The sequence below is a fragment of the Prionailurus viverrinus genome, chromosome A1 (genome assembly GCF_022837055.1).
Source record: "Prionailurus viverrinus isolate Anna chromosome A1, UM_Priviv_1.0, whole genome shotgun sequence".
NCBI lineage: Eukaryota > Metazoa > Chordata > Mammalia > Carnivora > Felidae > Prionailurus > Prionailurus viverrinus.
This window is the reverse complement of record NC_062561.1, coordinates 130,699,135-130,726,349: the sequence shown is the minus strand read 5'-3', so window position 1 is coordinate 130,726,349 and position 27,215 is coordinate 130,699,135. Positions and strand designations below refer to the sequence as shown.

Sequence of the window (27,215 nt, the reverse complement as noted above, 5' to 3'; positions counted from 1 at the left end):
TTTGCAAAAGACATAGCAGATTGTGATCAATCTTAAAAATATTCTCACCGGCAGAAACTGATCTGTTCTAAATTCAAAATCATCAACAGGTAAAGAGCAGTTAAGGAATACTGAGAATGTATGAGGTTAATCAGAATAAAATAGATCTAAAACCCAAATATAATAATCAAAAACTATATTTTAAGCGATCTAACAAATTTCGCAAAAAAAGTTACTTAAAAGTGTTAAAATTCTTCACAATGAAGTATTTTTTATTTTAAAGATTTTATTTTTAAGTAATCTCTACACCCAACATGGGACTGGAACTCACAACCCTGAGATCAAAAGTCACACACTCCACTGTCTGAGCCAGCCAGGCACCCCATCACAATGAAGTATTTTTAAATTCTTTAAAGGATATTTAACTTCAGTGTTGTCGCTGTTTCGATACGGACCTAAAGAAAGTACATCATGAGATTTTAATAATTCTGAAACTACTAAATATCATTAATATCAAATGGCAGGAAATTTATTCCAAATCACTTTTACTTTTTGCTAGTATTAAAGTCACAGAGGTTATTAACATCTGGAAATAAAAGACTATTCCTCTTATTTTGCAACAAGACTTGAAAAAGTCAACTAGTGTCCATTCCCACCCTTCTCAGTTTCTCATAATTTGTTTCAACAGTCTTTAATCCAGGGGGTGCTTCCAGGAAAATGGATAATTTGCCCTAAGTGTGAGACAAGGGTGGGACTAAGAGAAGAATACAAAGGTGCTGCCACACAGGGAGAGAAGGCTGAGATCACAGATGAGAGACAGGCAAATGGGTGAGGCTGGTGAAGCTGGCAGATGTTTGGTGAAGAGGGAGGGAGGAGAAAATGGAAAGAGGAGGGAGAAGGAAGAACACACATTCCCATCTGCAACCACAATTACAGGAAATCCGTGAAATATACAAAGATCTATTTTGAGATTTTCTAAATTCCAAAGTTCACAAATACACAAAGATTTGTACAGGTTCCTGACACTTCCAAATCTTAATTTGTGTGTCAGCATGTTATCCGGGCAAATCACACCACAACAGCATCATCCCTATCGCTCTCTTTCAAGGGTTATCTGGGATTTGGTCAGCTAAACTGGCACAGGCTACGATACCCAGAGTTTCCACAAAACATAACATGAACTCAAGCCATGACTAAATTCTATATCTAGTTAAACGTTTCAACTAAAGGAAAGAAATTCACTCAATATGCATTATACTCCCCCAGATCAAATGACAATGTCAAAATGTCAGGCAACTATCAGAGATAGAGATGTACTCCACCCAGTGGCCTTGGATACAATAAAATTTATGGAGTCCTATTTGAGAAGTTGCTTTCTCCAGTAACGGCATTATATATTTTTTTAAAGATTTAGCCTTTTTAAAACTCAGTTATTCATTCATTTATTTATTAATTTTGGGGAAGGGGCACAAGTAAACAAGGGGCAGAGAGAGAAAGAGAGAGAGGGAGAGAGAGAGAGAGGATTCCATACAGGTTCCACATTGTCCACGTAGAACTCGAAGTGGCTGGAGCTTGCCCGAAATGTGGCTTGACTGAACTCATGGACCGTGAGATCATGACCGGAGCCAAAGTCAGATGCTTAATTGACTGAGCCACCCAGGTGCCCCCGGTGCACCTGCACTATCTCTACTCTGTTGCAGCCAGTCTTGTGACGACGTGTTTATAAGATTAGGAAGCCACATAGATAACCATACTTGCTCAGGATTAAATCTATCCCAACCCTGTAAAAGCACTCAAGCAAGATAATGTAGATTATGAAAGCCAGAGAACATTTAGATTTAGCAGTATCTATATAAGCACATGCATATATACACAGATGAACACATCTATACATATGTACATACTACATGTTTGTATACTGCCGGGTACATAAATATGTGTATAAAGTATCCTCCCACATTAGCCAGCATTTCTCACAAGTTGAAATTAAAGATCTTATATACACTAGAAAGCCAAAGTGTGCAACCTTAACTTGGTACCTTACTAAACAAAGTCTTAAGAAGGATCAACAAAATATCGGTGGCAGGATCAAACAAGTGTAGAAGGTGTAAAACTGAGATGAAATCACCAGAAGATACACAGGAAAAGGGCAAAAGCTGAACCTACAGCAGCATTCCCTCTAAGAGTATTCCTTAGATATTAGTGTATGTGTGATCTTGGATAGTCACTATTCAAATATATGTTTCAAAGGTTCTCCTCAGTCCTAAAGCAAAGAGGACTACTGGAACATTTAGCCCAGTGTTTTCCAAACTTATCCAGCCATGAAACCCTTTTTCTCCAGTAATACTCATTGGGATGTAATTAATGTTCCACTCTTAAAGTGCAGAATTAAATTTCTCTTATTTCTTTCTGAACAGATACCTCAAAAATGAGTAAAAGATTCAAAAAATTTCTCGATTTCCCTAAGAAAACTTAAGTGAAATTTAATCCTTTTGTAACACTTTCATAAAACATTTAATGTCTTCTGTCTGATACCTCTGAGAAAAGAGCAAATGTTTCCAACTGGGCAAAGAAAAACTTAAACCTATAAATACTTTAAAGGTATTACGAAAGTAAACTCATTCCAGCAAACAGTAATCTAAACAGTTTTATTAATAAACTTTTAAGAATTTAGACATGGTAAAATAAAACTGGATTCCCTTGTAACTTCCCATGTTTAAACTATTTAATAGTTACAGCATTATATTTAGAGTAAATTCCCAACTATTTACACAAAGTAGATAATGGCCAAGTGACAAATCCAAATAACAGTTCTATCTGCCTTTGGAATACATTGAGCTTCTACAATGGGTTTATTTATTTATTTATTTTTAATTGGGAGAGCAATAGAGAAAGAGAGAATCTTAAGCAGGCTCCACACACAGTGCAGAGCCCAGTCCGGGGCTTGATCCCACAACACTGGGTTCATGGCCTGAGCTGAAACCAAGAGCTGGATGCTCACCCGACTGAGCCACCCAGGAGTGCCAACAGGTTTACCTTTCTAATTATGTTTTCCTTCACAGAACATTATTTTTCTGACCCTCTCTGACTCTTCAAAAAAAAAAAAAATATTATGTCAACACTTATTATAAAGGAAACAATTCCAATGGCTAAAACACACACACACACACACACACACACACACCACAGAAAGTGGCTTATGTACACACATGGAAATGAGAAAAGGATGGCCCAAGCTTTTGCTGAAAAACAGGCTGATAGAATGGGTTCAAAAAATTTTTTAAAGGAGTATACTGAGAAATGATTAAACAAGACCTCAGCCTAATTCGGGGGCAGAAAAAAAAATCATGTATTTTTACATAAAAATAACTTGAAACTGAGGAAAAGACAACTAGACTCCATCTTTTCAAGACTATGCTAGGATCCAGTCTAAGCCCAACACAAGGAATATATACAGTAAGTCATGAATATATTCACTCGGGCATAAAATAAAGCCTCGCTTTGAGTGAGCCTCTCTTCCCTCCCTCTCTCTTCCTCTCTCTCGGACCCTCATGGGATTCTCTCTCTCCCTCTCTGCCCTTTGCCCACTTGTGCCCTCTCGGACTCTACCAAAAAAAAGAATATTATGTCAACACTTATTATAAAGGAAACAATTCCAAAGGCTAACACACACACACACACACACACACACACACACACACACACACACACACCAAAAATCCCTTCAAAAATGAGAGACAAAGAAAAAATTAACAGTCAAGATGAACTAGATGGTGGTACCTCAAGTATGAGAATGACAAAATCCATACTGAATAAGAAAAAAAAATATGTAAGCTAAAAAAGAATCTTTAAAAAAAATGTCATCTGACTCTACAAAACTACAGTTTAGTTAAATGTCTTTTCACTGACTCTTCGTGATAAGGGTAAATAATAATCAAAGAACTTCCCTCCCTTAAATCAAACTGCTTGCCAAGGAATAACTACAAGAGTGAAAGGTTACCAACATACTAAATCTATAAACTATTCTTGAATATGAAGCTTAACATAAATTAAACTTATAAAAAATAGTCTTAAAACATTTAAGAAACATACCACTAAGTCTTGATCTTGAAGCAAGTTACAAATTGCCTCATATAACATGGGTCTTAAGTCAGACTTGAATTTCACAGAAATCCACTGACCGATGAGCCAAATCACCCTGCGTCGCAATGGCTTATATCTGAATAGGGAAAAATCATGAAATTAAAATGGTAAATATTCTACAAAGTATACTTCATTTAGTGTATTTTATCATTTAAATTTAAAATATAGTAAGGAAGCAATCTATACTGTTTATATAAAAACTTAAAAGCCACTTCTAAATGTACCACAGTACACATACTACAAAACCACCTAAGCTCTCAAATTTAAGTATCCCATCATAGAATGTGACTCATTATCAAAAAAGATATTTTTAAAGTTGTAAAACATTTTCAGTAACAATATACCCATTTCTTTCTCTATGATCATCTTTTCTAAAGGAAATGAAGGCTCTTTAAAGCAAGAAAAAAAGACCCACAAAGCTATAAACAATTATGTTTAAGAATTCTACCCATAAAGTCTCTTACTGATACTATATAAATTTTAGTGGCGAGATGATAACTGTTTTGTGCATAAATGGAATAAGCTAATGAAGATTCCACATTTTTTAGAAAATTATAAAATTTTAAGATGACTAAGCACATAGAAAGAACTGCTCATTAAAGTTGAAAAATAGTTGTTTAAGTATTCCCTGCCCTCAAAACGTTTACAACTCACCTAAAAGAATTAAAGAATGTAGAGCTATATACTAGGATTTCAGAAAAGGAAGAGAAAGGAGTGGGTGGGGGAAATGGGATTTGAATAGCCTTTAAGCTAAATAATACTTGGGTAGAAAATCAAGAAGATGCTATTTGAAGGGACGGGGACTGTTTAAACGAAGTCACAGAGGTGGAGGTAAACAAGACTTGTATACAGTGTAATGGAGGAACCAATGAACCATCAATTTTGAACTGAGATCTCCGAGACTGCTACAGTCAACATTCTATTCCGGATACAGAAAAGGATGCTCAGAAAGTTCAAATTCTAAGTTCACTTAGATCACAGTCACTTCTGGGCAGAGTTAAAATTAGAAGTTAGTTTATTCCCCAAAATATGGTCCCTGGACCAGCAGCATCATTATCCTGGAAGCGTGACAGAATCATACAATCTGACCCAGACCCTAAAATATAACCTATATCAGGACGTGCATCTCAACAAGATCACCAACAGATTCATACGCATGTTTGAGAAATACTGGTCTAGATCAGCTCAGTCCAGAAGAAATATAATGTAAGCAAATATGTGATTTTACATTTTTTATTACCCACATTAAAATAAGTAAAAAGTAAAATTTCCATATTTTTATTTATCTCAATATATCCAAAATACTATCATTTCAACATCAATACATATTTTACACTCCCCAGGTTTTCAATTTAAAGTCATTTCATCACTTTTATTAAATTCATTTCAACTACTCATTAGCCATATGTAGCAGGTACTGTACCTGACAACACAGATCTAGAGTAAATAGCCTCTAGGCTTTAAGGAAAATCAAAGCACACATGTGTCTTTCTACTGAAGGCTTTCTGTAGATCAAAGGTTCACTAACTTCCTGTGGGCAGAGTTACAATACATCTTACTCACCACACACTTTACGGGGCATAGCAAATTCATGGCAAACTGAAAATATTCAATGACTGAATAAATGATTAACTCAACCAATAAATAGCAACTTATTGGGCAAAATTACTTTTTTAAAAAAATGTTTATTTCTAGAGAAAGAGAAAGCGAAAGCAGGAAAGGAGCAGATAGAGAGGACAGACAGAATCCCAAGCAGGCTCCATGCTGCCAGCACAGAGCCTGACTTGGGGCTTGGCTCGATCTCATGAACTGTGAGATCATGAGCTGAGCCAAAATCAACATGGAAGCCTTAACCGACTGAGCCACCCAGCCACCCATTGTCAAAATTACTTTTAAAGCATCTCCAACTCTACAGTTCTATGGCTCTCAAGATTTATAAAATGAGCCATACGTGGATATCTTCTATTCATTCATTATTGTAGTTAAAAAACGCTATCTAAGACTACATGCGACACATTCTGATAGGCACCACATCTACAGAAATAAATCAGCAGAAGAAAAAAATGATAGAAACTATGAGAGTCCTTTTCCCTTACATTTTGGTCACTCGGTACCTAAAATCAAGTAGTCAAGTACTTAAATACATATGAAACCTAAGAACTGGGAAAAGTCCTACTAAGTGTCAGAAAGGTCTGTCATACTCAATGAGGCAACACAACACAGCCCTAAAGTGTGTCCAAATTCTTTCCGCCATGGTGTCCCTTCATCCTGTCTACCCTCTTCCAGACTTGCAGCATGCTGTGTGGTCCCAAGACAGTCAGCCACTTTTCAGGGCTACCCCGTGTGCTAGACTACTACTCACACCAGGCTCAGCTCATGCTAAGTATCCCACTGGCTTTCTTTTGTACACATTTTCTTCCTACATTTCAGCGACCTCCATCTTCCCTTACCTTTGCATAAAATTTCCTCCTGCAAAGTATCTTATCTAACAACAAACATTTCATACTTGTGACAATTCACATGTGAAGTAAAATAACATAAGTGTCTTTATTTTCCTTAGCTGTAAACAGCACACCTTTTTTTACACTTGATACTACCAGCTAAGTCATACTATAACTTTTTAAAAATTTTATGCAATTTTAATGTCTTGTCTTCATCAGAAAATTAAAAAGTAAAATAAGTATATCATAAACACCAAATTTTATACTTGCCTATTGTGAATGACTTGTAATTCTGGAAGAAGTTGGTTTTTAAACCACTGATCAAAATCAACACTGTCAAACAGCTCATAAGCCGCTAATCCAACAGCATTATACACTACAAAGAAGATTTGAGAAAAAAAAAAATTTAATTTCAGATGCTGGGCCAAATGTTAAGTATCCTATGTAAGAAACTAATCCTTAGGAACTACTTTAAAACATGTAATATACTAATAAGGGAAAATTTACAATGTTAATCAGACAAATCACTTAAATAGCAATTTCAGAAAGATTAAAGTTTCTTTAGACACTTTTTCCTAAACAGCCCTTAGTGCTTTCAAACAGAAAATTGCATTCAATTAAAACTATTCAAATCAAATTATAAAAATTAAAAAGCAACATCTGCTTCCAAAGGGTCACAGTATTTTATGATCTGGTCCCTACATACCTACCTCTCTCCATCCTCATCTCTCAGCACAAACCGTTAAGGCTTTATGTTCCGTTCTGTTTAAACCAAAATACTCCCAGTTCAAAACTTAACTGCATTTGCTCCCTTTCTCTTCAAGTTTTTGTACATACTGCTCCTTCTGCCTGGAACTCTCTTCTCATACAGGCCCCCTCCCCTTGCTAACTCCCACTGATCCTGGTGTTCTCACATTACACTTCTTTAGGAGCCTTTCCCTAGGCATACCAAAACTCCTTTTGGTTTTCCAATGTACTACTTAACTGCCACCTATTTTAGAATTAATCAACTCGTACTATGTTATAATCAACGGTCTGCTTATCTCCCCCACCACACAGTTCCTAAATTGTAGGTACCCCTGTATCCCAACCTTCCAGAGTAACACCTGCCACAAACTAGACATACCAAATATTTATTACTCAAGAAATCAATGTTTTAAAATCACTTTAGTTTAACATACCAGCATCTTTGATTAATAGTGCATTCATATCTTCCACATTAGTGGGCCCTGTAAAAATAAGTTTTAACAAGGGTAAATCAAACTAATTTTTAAAAGATATTTGATTTCAACTCAATTTGTTAGTTTCCCATTTCAGTTAAGTACAAAAAATTTCATGATATTAAATATACATGGACATGTAAATGGAAAGCCTAAGTTTTGTAATCATCATGGAGAACACAGGTACAAGATGTAAAACCTTATTACAATTTTAAAAATCATTATAACATATTTGAAAAATGTTATGTCAGCAACATCCTAGCAAAGTATATGCCACAAATTGCTAACTAGCACATAATACCTTATTATACCCTGATTTAAAAAAAAAAACCTCTTAAAAGAAAGAATAAAAAGATGAATCCCACAAAAGAAAAATTTTTAAAAAGAACAAGCACAAGGGTACCTGGGTGGCTCAGTGGTTAAGCATCTGACTTCAGCTTAGGTCATGATCTCGCGGTTTGTGGATTCGAGCCCCCTATCGGGCTCTGTTCACAGCTCAGACAGAACCTGGAGCCTGCTTCAGATTCTGTGACTCCCTCTCTCTCTGTCCCTCCCCCACCCATACTCTATGTGTCTCTCTCTCAAAAAAATAAACATTAAAAAAAAAAAAAACCAAGCATACGCTATTCACACAAGCATCTCGAAATATAAAAACTAAGTCAGATCATTACATTGTATTAAAGGACGACAACACAACGAAAAGTGCCAACAGAAAAGGGAGCCATCATGTAAAGTGGAACCTTCAGAATAAAAAGGTGGCAGTCTCTGGGGCACCTGGGTGGCTCAGTCTTAAGGTTAAGCATCCAACTCGATTTCACCTCAGGTCATGATCTCATGGTTTGTGAGTTGAAGCCTCACACTGAGCTCTGCACTGACAGCATGGCGCCCGCTTGGAATTCTCTCTCTTCCCCTCGCTCTCCCTGCCCCTCCCCCACTCTCTCTCTCAAAATAAAAAAATAAGCATTAAAAAAATTTTTAAAAAGTTGGCAGTCTCACACTACTGTCCAGAAAGGAGTGTGTGATGGTTAAGCCATGAAAAGCAGTTTACTTAGTAAGTCTACTGCTCTAGGATACAAAGATTTTGAACAAGTTTATCAAAGCACTCTTCTGCTAAGTATGAATTCTTAAGCTCACCAGGCTAATACGCTGGAATAAATACAGCCCTAAATAAGCAAACTGCTCCACAACTAGGAAGAAAACTAAACTTCGTAATCACTGAAAACCTTATAAGCACCCAACAACTTATCAGAGGGTAACCTAAATAACTTATCCACTTTACTACAGTGGTTTAAACAAATAATAATAAATGCATGGGTGAAAATGGAAATGACATTCTCAACTCAATAAAAAAAAGTTAAGCAGTCTAAATACCATCAAATTTAAGAATTTAGTTCATAACTATACCTTAGAAATCAATCCATACGAAAATACAATAACACTCAAATTCAAAACCTGACTGATAGTGTTCTTGCTTAAATTATAAACCAAGGGAAAAAAAACTATCTATTAGGTTTCTGAGAGAACAAAAGCATGAAAAGTGAGCTACTCTCGCACAACTACAAACAAGATCAGGCATCTCCTTCCCTATGGCAGCTTGTCTTGCTGTTATTTCCTTGTATCATCATCTACTCAATCCTTCATCCCTTACTATGTGATTCCTGCCCCAACAATTCAAATAATCTTTTGTCTCAGGGGATTTTACTGCCTTCTGCCTCTTCCATCACTGGACACTTCTAGTAACATGCTCTTCTATCCAGGATTCACCCCAATACCGTTTCTTACATCTTTGCATTAGTTTTTTACCTGGCTTTTGTTGTAGGACCTTCACCTCTTCCTATGCTTAAAGGTGAAAATCTCAGCGTTCAGTCTTTGAACTTGTTTTTCTTCTCCCAAGCCTCCTTCTACACACACTCCAAAAGGAAAACTCTATCTCCAACCACTACTAACAACTGTCTCCCTGTCATTAAGATTCTAAAGTTCAGGATCATGTCTGATCACTTTCCCTTGCTCAGTAGTCAATTAGGTGCCATAAGTCAATCAACAAACAGTTACTGAGTGTACTAGGCACTGGGAATTATGTGTGAACAAGACAGATATGATCAGTGCCCTCGTCCCAGAATTTACTATATAGCAGAGAAGTCAAAAATGATAAATCGCAGTTAATTAAGTAATTAATTACTTGTGTAGCTGCAAACAAAGATCAAATAACAAAATTTTCGCATCATCGTTCTCTCTTAAATCTGTTACCTTCTTTCCATTCCCACTACCACCATTCTGAGCCTAACATTTGTTACTCTCATCTTTCTTCCCCACTGCTTTCCACAGCACGCTCCAGGTAGACTATTTCCCCATCCAATATACTTGACCATGTAAAGCACTATTTCGCTTCTGAGGCTAGTGTGTTTATGAGAACAAAATCCAACTATCACGTTCAATGCCTATCTCAAGGTTGCCTTCATCAGTTGCCCATTCTTGTTCTCTGTCCTGAAAGCTATCCAACAGAAAAGAACACATTGCAGGAGACATGGATGGCTCAATTGGTGAAGTGTCTGACTCCTAACTTCGGCTCAGGCCATGATCTCATGGTTTGTGGATTAGAGCCCCACAGATTCTCCCTCTCCCTCTCTGCCTCTCTCCTATTCTCTCTCTCTCTCTCTCAAAATGAATAAACTTTAAAAAAAAAAAAAAGAAAAAACAAAAGAACACATTCGGGTCTTTCTCAGATTTCTATTATATGGTGTAGGAAATAGTGCATTGCACATAGCAGGCATTCAAACTATTTTAAGTCAACAAGCATTAATAGAGAAAGTATCATAAAATATACCTCACCTTGAAGTGTTTGCATCATTTCTAGAAGTACAGGAGTAAGAGTCTGATTATATTCATGGAATATATCTATAAATAGTACTTCAGTGCAAGGCTAGAGAGGAAAAAAACCAAATTTCCAGTGACAACAATGGTATATTGTACTGATTAATTCTACAATAAAGAAAAGAATACCCATTCTTAAAATCCTAAAACTCCAAAAATGTTTCCAATTTCTGGTATTTTTACATAAAGTAGATTACAATGTTTATAAATATACTGCGGGGGGGTGGGGGGGAATCAAAATTTAATTTGATTTCTAACATAGAAAAAGTTTATTTCGCTATTTGAATCATTTAGCATTATGTATTCAAAAAGTAAAACTACAAAGAGAAAATAACATTTTTAATTAACAACTCCTTAAATTAAAAAAGCAATCTGAAGCCACATTCATTTGCAGATTCAGTGCTGTAACGGACTACCCAGGAATTAATACATTAAGAATTATAAATTTTCTTAGCAATGACATAACAAGTAACAACCACAACTCATGAGTTCAATTCACTACACAGAATAGTATTCCTTTTAACAGACACAAACAGTAACAGAAGTCAATGTTAAGTATATAAAAAGAATGATTCTTTCTGGTTCTTAAAAGTACTGAATCACTACATGTTTCATGATATAAAAGAATTACACATTTTGAAGGTAGTATGCTTTATGTTTTAAAAGAAATCTTCTATACATACTGAAGCATGTACAGATGAAATGATATGTCACCTCAAATACTTGCTTTAAAATAATCCAACTGGGGTTGGGGATTTACTTATATGAAACAAGACTAGCCATGAGTTGACGAATAAATGAAGTTTGGGATACAAAGTTTAAAAAAATTAAAGTGGTTAATTTTTTTTTAATTTTAAAGCACTAATAATTTTTTTATTAATAATCTCTCTGGTTTTCCATGTAACCTTATATAACTAAAAACATTTACATGTTTAGAAAAATTAAAAAATCATGTAAATTCTATAAACACAAGTTTTCATTAAAAAAATAGTTCAGGGGCGCCTGGGTGGCGCAGTCGGTTAAGTCTCCGACTTCAGCCAGGTCACGATCTCGCGGTCTGTGAGTTCGAGCCCCGCGTGGGGCTCTGGGCTGATGGCTCAGAGCCTGGAGCCTGTTTCCAATTCTGTGTCTCCCTCTCTCTGCCCCTCCCCCGTTCATGCTCTGTCTCTCTCTGTCCCAAAAATAAATAAACGTTGAAAAAAAAAAATTAAAAAAAAAAATAGTTCAAAGACTACATTTGATAAAATTTTCTCAAATGTTGGCCATACCAATAATGCATGCTTAGAAAGCGTTCTAAAATTAAAAACTGTGGGCTGGTCTCTGAGAATCACACCAGGTGGTATAAGAAATAATGTATCAAAAAAAGCATTAGAATTACTGAAATACTTAGGAGAGGAAAAAAATCATTCCAGCCAAAAAGACAGTTTTCATTTTCAAAAACATTTGTTTCTTTAATGACAATTATTTTCCAATCAGTATGACTGTAAAATAAAACTTCTGTTTCCAACCCCCAACTTAACAACAAAAAATTTCAGGTTAAAATTCATTATTTAATTAAGTACTTTCCTCTCAATTTGTCTAGTTTAATGCTAGTTTAATTTGTCTAGTTTAATTCTTTAATAGAATATCATTCTCTACTAAGACTTACAGAAATATTAAGCATATTTTTGCACAATATTTTAAGCATGAAATTGACAATATTTTCCTGTCAATTTTTCTTTCCATCAATACTTACCCTCAAACTGTATTTCCAAGAATCTCCCCCTGTTTCTTCCACTGCTGTAATTAAAAATATGACCAATGATGCTCTCCAGAAATGCAATAATGATGTTTCCAAAATCAAGGTTTGGAATATCAAGATTTTAAATAACCAGTCTATTTCCATGAGTGGTTTTAAACATTTTACTGAAAGCAAATCCTTGGGAACACAACACCTTACACATATTTATTATAAACTACAGATCATATCTGTGAATATCAGTGTCCTATCAAGTGCTGACATAGCATTTGCACTTTCATTAAAAATTCTGTATGCAGGAAAGCTCAAAATGTTTGTCACTTTCAAAGTATCTGATATCATCTGATTGTACATAGTATAAGCATTCAAAAACAGCTATAATCCTGGTATTATTTCATCTCAATAATTTTTTTCAATATGTTTTGTAAATTAAAATAGTCACATTTTCCAAAAATTCCCAATATTTAAGGAAAAATTTTCAAAAAATAAAATACTTTAGGGGACTTTTACAGATAGAGGAATTCAGTGATTCATATTACATTACTATATATACTACCCAAAGAAAGCAATATGAAACAGAAGATTTTAGCTAAGAGAAAAAGCAAAAACACAAAAGGATACACTGTAATGCTGTATCTTCTAAATGAAACAAATTTATTTTTACATGACAAAAAGAGGGAGAGGTCTTCCAAAATGTTTAAGGCATTCTTAAATTATTAGGGAACATGAACAGAACTACATAAAGTCACCCAAAGGGATGAAAAAAGGTTAAAATTTAGCCTATGTTTGACCATGGCCGAAGTAATTTGCACATAGGCACTTTACAGACACACACCAGGTACTTTATTTATTAGGCAGACGATTTCTTGATTTTCTGTAGGAATGACTCAGATACATTTATTCTATTACTAAAATTCAAACAGATAAAAAAGATCTCCTGGAAAAATATTTTCATCATCAAAAGACTCATTTTAAATTAAAATTTAAATAGGTGATCCATTCAGCAATTCAGAAATTTTCCAAATTTATTTTTGAAATAAAAATTTCTACAAATAAAGTATAAGACGGGATGAATCACACACCTGATAATAGAGACAGGAGGTGTTTTCGATTTAAACTATATGATATGTTCATAGGAACATCTAAAAATTTTAAAAGGTCTATCTCTGGAGAAAACTCCACATATTTGAAAAAATCATTTTCTGCTTTTGTTCCAATGGATAATAAAGAGAGGATATATTAATTGTTAAAAGCCATGACTCTCAGAACAAAAGTTTTATATTAAAAATACAGTGTTATATATATTATTCAAAGAGACGATATGTATTTAGGAAAGGGGGAGAAAACCATGGGAAAACTGAAAAACTGATTCTTACTAAAGCCTTCTGGGTCTTCTTCCCACATTGTCAGTTCTTCTTCAGTTAACAGAAAATAATGAGAGACTAATCTTCTGCATATCTCTGTCAAAGTGGGATATGTAAAGAATGCCATCTTGATCTTATGTGCTTCTAAAGTTTCAGGACTGCTGTCTAGAAAACATAAAATTTCCAAGTTAATCATACAAACATTTTACCAAAATTGGATTATGTAACTTAAATGAATTAAAAATATACCCTTGGGGGAAAAGAGCAAGTGGTGTACGGATTTTCATTTTTATCAAGGGCAAATTTCAAAGACAATTCTTATTTGCCTCACACACACACCATCTTGTAGCCATCCTCTCACTACAGCCTGTACATTACCATGCTGTATTAACACACCACAGTGCAGTGACTTATATACATACATCTCTAAGATAATTTCTCATTCATCTTGTATACACACACACAAATGAATTCCGTGTCTAGAAGTAAACTCACTTCATATCAAGTCAGAGAAAAAATTTAATTGTGCAAATAAGTACAACATTAACTGCAATGGTTACTGGAGTAATTAATCCTAAACCGGCAGGCTTCAACTGCTCTTTGTGCTACAAAAGATAGTTACTAAGTGCATTATATGGCCTTTAAAGCAGCACTCACATATTAAAGTCTCTAACACTTATCTCTATTTCATGTAAATAAGATTTCAAAAAAATGCATAAAAATACCAATTATTTCACATATAAAATAAAGAAATAATAATCATTAAAAAAAAAAAAACTACCAGTAAGGCATTACCTTCAAAATTTTTGGATGGCTTATAAGCGTAATTTTTTACAATCATCTTAATAAGATTCATGCATTGAACAATGAATCGCTCAAATGTAACGCCTTCACCAACTTCTGTAAATACATAGCTTACAGAAAATTCCAGTGATCTCTGAATTAGAGGAGTAAATGAAAACGGATGCTGATCCAAGAAGTCCAAAAGCTATAAAGAAAAAAATTAAAGTGTATTTACCCTAAATTCATATAGGAATATAATTATCCATAAGTACATCTTATAACTTGCTAATATACATCTGTAAAATTTTGAACCTTGGTCACGAGTACACATACATGCAGTTTTGCACGTAACACACATGTAATTGATTTCTTTGGGTATATCATATAATGTGGATTATGTCAAATTATATCTCATGACAGGTATTTCTATTACTTCTACTAGAGGGTCCAAAACTGACCCACTTCATAGTTAATTCAGTAAGAATGGGTAAATATGAAACAAAAATTCTAAGTATATAAAAGATAAGACTTTAAAAAGTAGTAAGAGGGGCGCCTGGGTGGCTCAGTCGGTTAAACGTCCGACTTCGGCTCAGGTCAAGATCTCACGGTCCGTGGGTTCGAGCCCCACATCGGGCTCTGTGCTGACAGGTCAGAGCCTGGAGCCTGTTTCAGATTCTGTGTCTCCCTCTTTCTCTGACCCTCCCCTGTTCATGCTCTCTGTCTCAAAAATAAATAAATGTTAAAAAAAAAAAAAAATTTAAAAAAAAGTAGTAAAAGTAGTAAGCAAAATTATCCTGCCTTTCCTGCATGAATTGTATTTTCGATTCAACTTATCAAATAAGTTGATGAGTCAGATCTCTTCTTCCAGAATTTCTGCTAATAAATGCAAATACAATAGAATGTCATCATTCTGTAATCCCTTACCAAAAAACAGATCTAGGCCATGATCATGAACAGCTTCTAAAATAACAGGGGAAAAGCTGCTGGGGAACTTTAAAGAGTTCCCTCATCATTTTAAACAACTTAACATTGTACCTCCTGATGTGATGCAATACAAGATATACACAGCACCACCTGTGGAGTATTCTTGCTGTCCTCGCCCTCCTCCATGAAATAAAGCTCAATATGATCAAGCCTCTACAAATTTATAAGAAATATTGGAGGAGGAGGGGTAGAGAGACAAAGGAACATGGTAAGTAACATATCAGGATGCAAGAAGCCAAATTCAAAACATGAAAATCCTACAAGGAAATTACCTATTACCTCAACAAATAAACAGCAACGAAAAAAAAATGGAAAGAGAACTTGGACACTATCAAATCCTGATTCAAACAAAAGAGCTATAAAAATTTTGAGAAAAACCAAAATAATGACTAAATATTTAGATGATAACAAAAAGTCATTCCTACTTCTTACACTGTGTTAGATTCTTTTTTTAAACCCCTTATCACTTAAAGACAAATATTCAAGTATTTACAGATAATACTAATATGATATCTGAGATCTTCTTTTAAGAAACCAGCAAGGAGGGGAGAGAGAAGTATAGAGATAAAACAGAACTAATCTTCAAAAGAAGTTCATAATTCCTGAAGCTAAGTGATGACTTCATGGAGACTCAAAGTCACTCAATTCTACTTGGAGGTATGTTTGAAAGTTCTAATTTTTAAAGTTTTAATCAAGTCAGAGATTATAAATATGAAAACTTTATAAATAAAATTATTCATCAACACCACACAGCCCCACTAATCACATGATGTCATTTTACTTCGCTTCGTATTTTTTTTGTTTTTAACTTAAAATACCTGAGTCAATTTTATACTGGATCTTGGAAGATTAGGTGGACTTTTGCTGTTGAGGCTAGTTAGAACATAACTTGGAAACAAGGAGAACTGAAACCAAAGGTAACTGCTACTTAACCACAGCAATAAGAACAGCTCATTTCTACTTCTTTTCTCCCCTCCCAGGGAACAGACAACTTAACCCTATTAACAAAACTTAATGAAAGAGGGAAAACAGGCTACAAATTTACATACTGCTGTCTTCAACAACCTGTTTTAGTTCAATGCAGTTCTCAAACCAGGTCTTCCTGATTGCTACAACCCAACTATATATACTTCTCCCAACCATCCTCAGCCCAAAGTTTCAGAAACCTCAGTTTCTATAAAACTTAGTTTTATCAGAAATTTAGACACATTGCCTAGCACAGTGTACTCATATAATTCTATTCAAAAGGTGTTTTATATTAATGATGACCATGTCTTTATGAATATAATAACTTCCTGATAATATACTGCCTGCTATATATGATCTATTTCCTGATTAGCTACACTGTTATCTTCTTTATCTCTGCTTTCATCCAGTAGGCTTGAGAATAAGCTTCAGAAGACTCAACCTCTCTACTATTTATTAGGTTTGTGGTTTTATTATTTTTTTCATCTAAGTGACTTATACTGATATAGCATATACAACTTAATTATTACATTCATTTTAAATACTTCAAGATACCATTTTTTTAGCTTTGCTGTAGTCAGAAAATAAGGTACTTTACAGTAAAGTGAGAATGCATGCTTATGTCATTTTCCTTATCAAATCTGAGTTATGTATATTTTATATAAGAAAACATACTTAAGGTAAAAAGAAAACTTACCACTTTAGTAAAAAGAATGATGGTCTTTTCCAGTCTGTCTCTACATACATTATCTGTACCTATACTTCTACCTGTTAAAAATACAATCCAAATATTAGTACAAGTTTATAATACTCCATAAATTCACAATCAAAACAATGGCAAAACTTGCTGGAAAAATACGGTCAGGCATGTTTTCACCTATTTTGCATTATAAATCCTGTACTGTGCTTAAGCATTACCAATATTTATAGTTTTCACACACAGTAATTTGTAGGGCCATGTTCACAAAATTAATCCTAAAATACAAACTAAGTCCGTGTTAAAGGAAAAGGATCATAGCAATTTTAATCTGTGAATAGCTTATCATATTCTCAAATTTTAAATTAGTTATAGTTGAAATATTTTTCAAGCAAAGTAAAAACGAAGTACTGAAAGATTAAAATACTCATTATTTTTCCTAGATCTTCTGACAATTTTCTTTGGATAATTTGCCTGGCATAATTAATTTTGTACATTCAGAACACTGTCCACTAGCCCATTAACTGCTCTATAAACAAATTCTTTCTATTCATCTCATCATTTACGTTAGTCTCTCCTGGGAAGACTCCTACTCTTCCCTCTGCATCTCCACAAGGTAACCAAAGAAAATGACCACTTTTATTAAAATGAATTACTTTATGTAAGTTGTCTTAATCATCTTCGCATGCACAATACCCAGAACAGTGTCTAGAAATAGACTCAACAATGCTTTTGCTGAAAATGACTGACATCAAATAATCAACAACTCCCTAAAAGTGAGTACACTAAAATATCTTCTCAGCCTATTAAGTCTCCAAATACATACATATATACAGGATGTACACATGTGTATGTGGGCATGCAAGCATATAGGTGTGTATTTTGTGTCTGTAGGTGTGTTTATCCTCAACAAAGGTGTTCACAACCACAAGGAGGAGAAAAGGTTAACAATAAGACCACAGTATAACACAACACAAATATAGATGTTAAATTCTCTTGTGTGGGGTAGTGAATTAGAGAGGGTCCTAAAGAGAAGCCAATGAAAATTCTGAACCAGAGATCTGCAAAATTAAAGTAGCACTTAAGGTATTAATTTATATAATACATATATGTAAAATGTACTGAAAGAAACAAAACTGGGTGACTCACTCGGTTTAGCGTCTAACTTCAGTTCAGGTCATTATGTAGCAGTTTGTGAGTTTGAGCCCCATATTGAACTCAATGCTATTAGCACGGAGCCCACTTCAGATCCTCTGTCCCGCTCTCTCTGCCCCTCCCCAGCTCACACTCACTCATTCTCTCTCAAAACTAATTGAACATTAAGAAAAAAATTTAAAAAAAAAAGAATCTATACAAAGTCTAAACAGCATGTGGCAGAGGAGCTACATTTAATAAATATTTGTTAAATATATCACTGTTGTACATGTTTGCATGGAAAAGGGCAATAGCAGTAAAAGCATCTACAAAGAATGGACACAAAAAAGAACTTTAAAAAAGTTTCCTCAATACTCAGGACAAGACAGATGTATCAAGACAAAGATGAACTCCAATTTAACTTCAGAGAATTAACCATCAAGACACAAGATTTTAGCTTCTCTCCAGATTTCCTAGCGCAGGGCAGAAGCAATCCATGAATAAAGATTCTACAAGTAAAATCTACTGTCAAAGAAGTACTTACTGCATTCCAGAAATTGTTTCAGACGGTCAAATATTCCATGTAAAAAACCCTAGGAAAGATTTTTTTAATGTCTCAATTTATTGTTGTAAACATCTCCCTTATACTTTTTACAAGACTATTAAGATTTATCATATCATTTTAATAAGTTAAAATTATATAAAGTAAAAAACATTCTATTATTATAAACAAACCTTTCAAAGAAAATAGAACATTTCATCTCTCAAAGTCTCATTTCAGTTACCTAAATCACTTTACAATAAAACATTATTTATTGAGTATTTTATTTCTAAGTAATCTCTATTCTCCTGTTTTTCCATCTTCACAGCTCATATAATCCCGACATACTGTTTGTGTAATATGTGCCTCCTCCCACTACAATGTTCACTCTCTGAGATCTGGAACTTGTCTGTGTTTATTGCTCTACCCCAGAAACCAGAAGCAGTATTCAGGAACAGTAAGTACGCAGTATGTGGATAAATGGTACCAATTACTGAAAGGAGAGGTTCTGAAGTTCAAGTATTAAATATTATATTTAATATATAGTTAAGTTATAAATTAAATATAATTATATAATAATTAAATATATTAGCTTTCAGATATAAGACAAGTATCACCATTTGTCATCTGGTAAAAAAAACCCTATTATTTGTTAATAGGTATTTAAGAAATATAAACATTTTACAGATATAAAGGGATAGTAAAAAACAACTTCATTAAAATTTTTAAGGGGCGCCCGGGTGGCTCAGTCGATTAAGCAACTGACTTCAGCTCAGGTCATGATCTCGCAGACTATGAGTTGGAGCCCCACATAGGGTTCTGTGCTGACAGCCTGGAGCCTGCTTCAGATTCTATGTCTCCCTCTCCCTCCCGACTCTCTCAAAAATGAATAAACAGGTTTTTTTTTTTTTTTTAATTTTTAAGAATTTAAAAATCTCAGACTTTCTGGCTCCATAGATTTTGGTGTATCAACATCATACAGGATGTCACATGTTCTTTCAACAAACAGGATGGTCCACCTTTTTGTCACAAAATAACCACATGATAAAGGCCTTAATTACAAATGACTAGAATAGAATGTTATTTCCTCTTTGTTCTTAGAGATATATTCTTCATTCACTCATTCTTGAGTTTGAGACCATTTAACTAGGATATCATCATCTGAAGACTGAGAAAGAGATTTCACTTGGAGAATTTCACCGTCACACTTAGGGTCTAGAATGCTGCTCTCAGTCTGTCTGAAAGCATCCATCTTCTGACTCATGTAAAAATTATGAAACCTCTTTCTCTTGTCAATTTTCTTCTCTGCCACGTGGAGAGGAAATGAATTTTGAATTCTCAATGTGTTACACAAAAGCTGAAGGTACAATAAAAAGACCGTGCTTCCAGTCTTCTTTTATTCCATCTTGAAAGATGGGATGCAATGCACAACACAGTAAGAAAACTACAGGATGACAATTTCACTACCGCTCCATCCTCTGGCAATTTCATCATTCTTCCACTTTCACAGTATTTCAATCTTTTTAACCACAATGGAGAATAATTGAAAAATATTAGGTAAAAAATAATAATAATAAATGCTAAGATGATAAAAGAGCAAAAGATTTCATTATAGGAAGAATAAGATCATCGAGATTCCATACACATTTTAAATTTATACAGTAGTCCAATGGTCCCTTAAAGTAATGACAACATAGAAGGAATTTTATTCTATTACTTTTAAATAAAATTAGTTCATCAATAGGGGTACTCCGAAGAAAGTAGAAAACTGTAAAAGCCATCAATTTTAGTGAGCTGAAGAAGAGAAAGAGGAATTTACAAAATCATAGAGAGCTAATTTGTAGTACAAATAAGTTTATGATTTATTCTGTTTATATAATAACAGAATAAGAACTCAAGTTAATCATTAAATGGTAATTTACAGAGTGCTTTAATTAGCTGAAACTAGTTACAAAAATCATTACCTCTATTACTCCTCACAACATTCAGTAAGGTAGGTAGTATATTTCATTTCCATATTACAAAAGAAGAAACGGAGTACCAGGTAAGATAAGAAAATAGCTGGAGGCCATGCTACCAGGAAAAGGCCAAGTCAAGATTCAAATCCAAGTTTATCTGCCTCCAGAAACCAAAATCTCACCACTATCATACAGTGCTTCTAAAGCATCTTTTAAGTTCCATCTTATTTTTAAGATGTTTATGTTATTTGAAAAACCATCCTTAACTTGTTAAAATTCTATCGTTTCCAACTACTCAGTATAACCTTTACTCCTACAAGACAACATTTATAACAGAGTAAAAGTTGATACAGTTTCAGCAGACAGAAGAAAGACTCTTAAGAGAAAGCCAAAGGCTCACAAAACACTGATAGTTTTCAATGAAAACCACTATTCCAATTTATGGTAATGTGATTCAAATCAACAATTCATTTTTACTAAAAAACAAAAAGAACCCTGATGAAATCATCAATATTTTAGTTAACATAATTTTATGACACTCAGAATATTACATACAAAAATAATTACTGAGCCATGTGACCTAATGTTTCTACTATATAATATATTCATTGATTTTAAAAATAACTATTGATCTTTTATTACTGGCAGAGACTGTTCCAAGCTCTGGGATGAATAGTGAGTGAAATATATATGTACACATACCCATATCCATCCAAGTGTTCATTCCAGCATCATTTACCAACAATTAAAAACTGGAAACAACCTACATATCCATCAACAGATAAGTGGGCAAGTAATTTACAGGAATCCTATATTAATGTTATAATTTAAAGAAAAAATTAGCTCGTTGATAGTAAATGCATGGATTCACCAAAGAATCATTAAAAACATAACATATAATATTACTGACATAAGAAAACTATCATACCAAGTGTAGGAAAAAGCAAGGGAAGAAACAGCATATGGGTACCTTTTACAGAATACTGAGGAAGAGAGAAAAGCATAAAATGTCTTAACATATACTTACAAATTTTACCAAGATCTCTGATAGTAAGTTTTCAAATGATTATTTCCTTACTTTTTAACTTTAAAAAGCATGTAAACCCTTTTACAGAACAAAATAGCACACTGAATGATTCAAATTACCAGCTTTTAAATTCTTTTAACAGTAAAATCATTATTGCAATCTAAATCTGACATACAAAACATACTAAAGATTTAAAACAAACAAACAAGTAACTCGGGTCAAATAGGGTAGGTCAGACCCAAAGACCAATTCCATGTACTTTTTTCAAACTTCCTGTTCAGTACCCCCAAAGCAATCCACAGAAAGCAACATTTTAGCGAACTTGAACTTTCCTGAGAAAACTAACATAGATCTGGGTAAATATATAATATAGTATCATTTTGTTTTGGGATAAACATATACAGCTATATATTTTTGTATACAGAAAAGCAGATGATGCTATACCAACCATGAATATAATCACAAATGTTGGCTTATCAAGAGGGCTTTCCCTTCTTGGATATATTTTTCAGTTGACTGCAAAGAGCACGGATGTATGTTATGATTTAAGAAAAAAATTCATTTTAAATATATAACATCAGACGAAGAGAAATATCAAGGATATAAATATCCACAATGGAACTGGAAATTTGTTAATAGCATTCAAATTCAAGAGGTTCATCCAAATTCAAATTGAAATGAACACTCTCAACGTATCATCATGGCCCTTGAGAACTGTCCTAGGCCTATTTCCTTCTCTTCACAAAGGAGCTGCTTTGATATACTGAAAAAAGGCCACAAGTCAAAAAAGGTATAGTGTAACATATACAAATGGTAAACGGTCACTTTATAAAAACTTACAAATCAATGCCAAGTAAAAAGAATAAGCTTTAAAACACTGAGGAAAATACCAAGCACTTTCCCAAAGCCACAATCAGCAACTTCTTTCACTTACCATCACCTCCATATTCTTATGAGGTTCCACAAATCCATTAACGGTTAATTTACGCAGCACTGAAAAGTAAAATTGAGCTTTACTGCATCTGATTTTCTCACATTTTATCCTATTAAAATCATAATCATAATAAAGACTCAGAATCACAAAGCCTCATTAAGACTGGGGGTTAATCTAACTTAATCCTTTCATATAATAGATAAAGAAAAATAATCCCTGGTCACTGGTTCATTTCCAGGTAGGCAAGCTCAAATGACAGCCAAGTTTTTTTTAACTCAAAAGCTGAGTTCTTCTCACTTATCTTAACTACTTAAGTTTCTAAAACTATATTGCAACATTTAACCTCTCTAATTGTAAGTATTTCTCACCTGAAATAACCCCTAGAGGTTGAAACTGAGATGGTCATCTCTATTCCGTAACCTTGAAAATAGGTCTCAACAGTGACCAAAATGCTTCATTTAGTTTTAGGTTACATTAATGAAAATACCGTATCACCTAAAAGCAATATAAAAACTCAACTATTGCTAAATCCGGAATAGACTACAGTGCTCAAGTATAAGCATCACATTTTATGTGTAACTGGTGTACACAAGGAGGCGAGCAGGATAAACAAATGGAAGTCAGATCTAGATGTAAAAAGCTAGCTCCAAGGTCTACCACTACATTCTTTCGAACAACTTTTCTAGATCTCACATTGCTGGTCTGTAAACTGGTTAACAAGTCCTACTTCACAGCGTTATTAAAGGATTCAAGAGTAAAACACTCAGCACAAATCAGTAACACAAAGATGATGGCAGCATGAGACTACAAAATTCTAAACCACATCATTTTAGGAAAACACAGACACCACTGTGATCTTTACTACTCAGAGTTAGTGTTCATGAGGTGCAGCCTAAAGGCAGTATATTAAAAATAGGTTTAGAATTCAACTCTCTATAGAATCATCAGTTTCACACATCCAATTATATACGACTCAAAAGTTACATCATCACAAAAGGAGAAAATAGAATTCAAAATGAGTCCCTTATTCTGCATTCACTCGTTCCCACAAAAGAACTTGGTCCACATCACCTGAGAAGGTCCTCTCTTCTCCAGTCATCACCTCGTTAACTTCAATTTGCCCTAGGATGATTCTTTCTGAAGGAAGTCCTTTCTGACCATGTTGCCAGTTATCATGACATTGTAAGACCACTGTCGCAAGTGACTTTACACGTATTTGTATGACCATTTTATTATGCCTGTCTACCCAGTGTCAAACACTTCATTTATTTATTGAATGAAATAATGAATATATGCATGTCTAAAAGATACTAAATGCACACAGGTATAAATTCAGATTATATATAACAAAAACTGTAGTCTTAAGCATTGCTCAAGGCACAGAAATTTACAGCTAGGCAGAACAAATATTTTAAAGGAAAATACTATGGGATTGTAACAGGTTAGGATACCTTAAAAATGCTAAGGTGTATATCTAAGACCCTGAGATAGGGAAGTAATGAAAAGGTAAAAAGTAGGCTAATAGAGAGTAGGGCTGCATCCCTTTTGTCAGGAAGTACACTTTGAAATCACTAAGGCAAGAAAATCAACTGAAAGCACTCATGAAAATTCCTTAATCGTCAAACACAAAACTGACACAAGTTTTGTATTTATGACCTTATACCAGTTTCTCTAGTTCTTTCTTGATAAATGTTTCTCTCTAGATCCTTTTAATTTCTTCTCCAGAATGGTCACAAAACCATCTCCACTCACTTGTGTAATGAACTACCAGTACAATGAATTGTACTTGTCAATAGTCCCTTAAGATATTCCCACTTTTGTCTACAAAGTTCACCAGAATGTGCCGACAGCCTGAAGTCTGTACATCCACCGTCTAGTTAACATACGTGATGCAGGAGAACAGTACCAAGAGTGTACAACAGGATCCTAAGGTACTAAGGGAGTAGGATAAAAGGGTTTACAAGTAAAGCAAAAGGATTCGAAATGAGCCACAGTAAGAGAACTAAAGGCAGCCTGAAATCAAACTCTTTTAAAAGAAGAGCTCAAACTAAAAGAGCGTAAGCAGAAGAGGAGAGACCGGAAGACAGAGAAAGAGCCAAAACAGTGTTTTACCAAGGAAAAGAATCTCAGAAAACCTTCAGCAAGATAAATAGCTCAAGGGCAAGTAAAATGAAGATTTATGCTAAGAGAATACCTACAAGCAAAGCACAGGATAACCGAGGATAACTGATGACACACTGTCAAGCACCGTTGAAAACCCAGGTGGGCCTGAGATCAAACAAGAAAGACAGAAGCTGAGTTCTCAGGGCAAACAGAGCTGCGAGATAGCACTCAACTAATGCTCGAAGTTTAGTGAAGTTAACATGATAATGATAAGGGCAGAATGGGTTTCTACCCAGAAAGAGAAGTTTAAAGTAGAAGCAAAAAGAAGTACAATTATTTGGAAGGTATGTGTCCAGAGCCCTGAGACCTCAGTAATGTGAATATAATAGAAAACTATCCCACACTTTTACAAATTAGAGAGAAAGCTATTTTCACAAAAGAAAAACCAACCACAAATAACACCTTGTCTGTGAGGGAGAAATTAACCCCTCATTCTCCCAGGGCAAATGGGAGCAGAAAATCCACCAGAGGAACTATTGGTGACTCTTTTGAGGTAGGTCATTTCCAAAATGAACATGTCAAATTGAACAGTACCTTTCAATGACAGCAGAGTTCGTTCTAATGAACTTAGAACTGCAGCTTCATTCCCAGAAGAAACTTGTTGAAGGAATGTGTCTGTATGGTGATTCCACAGAGAGCAGGCAAAATTATAAATTCCAGAAGCTAACTGCAAAGAAATATCAACAAATTCACAAAAAACATTGATTTCAGTAACCAATTAGCTCTATATAGTAATACATTTCAGTTTTAACCCTGAACACACATTTTCAGTAAGATGTGAAACAGTTAAGTCATTTATCACATTTCAAACTGTATTAAGCCAAACACACAGCAGCAAGGACCATTTGCTGGCTGCTGGTATGAACACACATACACACACCTTAACAGACTCGTTCTTCTCAAACCACTAGTCTCATGCCTGCATTGCAGCCTGACATTTTCTGTTTTTCTGGCTGGCTCGGTTGGAAGAGCATGCAACTCTGATCTCAGGGCCATGAGTTCAAGCCCCACAATGGGTATCCAGATTAGTTAAATAATTTAAAAAAAACTTTATAACACTGAGAGACTATCAGTGGGAACAGCAGATAAACAATATACTAAGAAATACAAAAGATTTCGGTGTCCTGCCAGTTCTACCCACGTGCTTTGGGGGCATTTAAAAGCCAGGAACATACAAGCCACAATGCTTGTCATGCTGCTTTCTGATTTTGTACTGGTATTTAAAACATCTGACTCACAGTGGGATGCAGTGGGCCTCTGCCTCCCAAGTTAAGGCAGAACCATTTCTAATGGTATCCTGTATTATTTTTTTTTCCCAGAAGGTCTAAGAGTAATTCAACTGAGTCTACATGGCCATTTACTTTAAACAAAAGTGAGATGAAAGTACTTATGACTAGTTATCATTAGCACACTTCGGAAAAGTTTTTCTTAATCCAGACAAGTCTATCATTTCTACTCAATACTGGATTTGTGGTAAGATTAGGCATCAGAAACCAGTCAGGAATGTAATCCTGCAAACAAAACAATACTTCCATGAAAAAAACAAATTCCATTTCTGTTATTTTAATTCAGTAATTTTTTTATTTTATTTATTTATTTTTGGAGAGCGAGTGAGCATGTGGGCATGCAAGCAGGGGAGGGGCAGAAAGAGGAGAGACAGAATCCCAAGCAGGCTCCACACTAAGCACAGAGCACAACATGGGGCTTGATCCACAACCCTGAGATCATGATCTGAGCTGATTCAGAGTTGGACACTTAACCAAGTGAGCCACCCAGGTACCCCTTAATTCAGTCATTTTAATGACCTGCGTGTGCTTACAGATATAGGCAAAGAGCTCTGTCAAATCTCCCTAGTGATTTTGCATGTACCAACAAAGGCCACACAAAGGCTTGAACCCCAAAGAGGATTATCAGCACAACATATCACAATCCTCCTGAAAAACAAGAAATGGAAGGCTTAAAAGGAACTGCTACAAGAGCATCTCCTGCTCACCTCCCTATCTCCTCAGTTAAGCTGTCATAAAACAGCTTCTCACCTCCTAGGTTCTGGTAAGATGTAAAGTTTTCTAACCCATTTCCCTCAAACAGAGCTGTAGAAAATGAAACTAGTTATGGTCTAGAACTGGCCCCTCAGCAATGGTGCATCCCACAATTTGCACCTGAGTCATTCGCCCCATATTGCTTTGGTCATTCTTTTTGGTGTGTATCAAAAACCACAGGGAGTTGGTGGTACCAATCGCTGACTCCTTTTCTCTAAGTAACAAACTGACTG

General features: G+C 34.7%; 1 protein-coding gene across 6 annotated transcripts in view; it reads right to left on the bottom strand.

Moving 5' to 3' along the window:
• Nucleotides 1-27,215, bottom strand: part of IPO11 (importin 11) — a 210,594-nt gene that overhangs the window by 120,842 nt on the left and 62,537 nt on the right. For all 6 annotated transcript variants that reach the window (XM_047867314.1, XM_047867303.1, XM_047867320.1 and 3 more), the window contains exons 6-18: nt 25,478-25,610; nt 22,781-22,839; nt 18,865-18,913; nt 17,187-17,257; nt 14,552-14,744; nt 13,769-13,921; nt 12,390-12,433; nt 10,613-10,703; nt 7,745-7,792; nt 6,834-6,939; nt 4,072-4,198; nt 401-434; nt 49-89 (exon numbers count right to left, since the gene is read on the bottom strand). In XM_047867314.1, the coding sequence (XP_047723270.1) occupies nt 49-89; nt 401-434; nt 4,072-4,198; nt 6,834-6,939; nt 7,745-7,792; nt 10,613-10,703; nt 12,390-12,433; nt 13,769-13,921; nt 14,552-14,744; nt 17,187-17,257; nt 18,865-18,913; nt 22,781-22,839; nt 25,478-25,610 (1,149 nt within the window). The remainder of the gene's footprint in view (nt 1-48; nt 90-400; nt 435-4,071; nt 4,199-6,833; nt 6,940-7,744; nt 7,793-10,612; nt 10,704-12,389; nt 12,434-13,768; nt 13,922-14,551; nt 14,745-17,186; nt 17,258-18,864; nt 18,914-22,780; nt 22,840-25,477; nt 25,611-27,215) is intronic.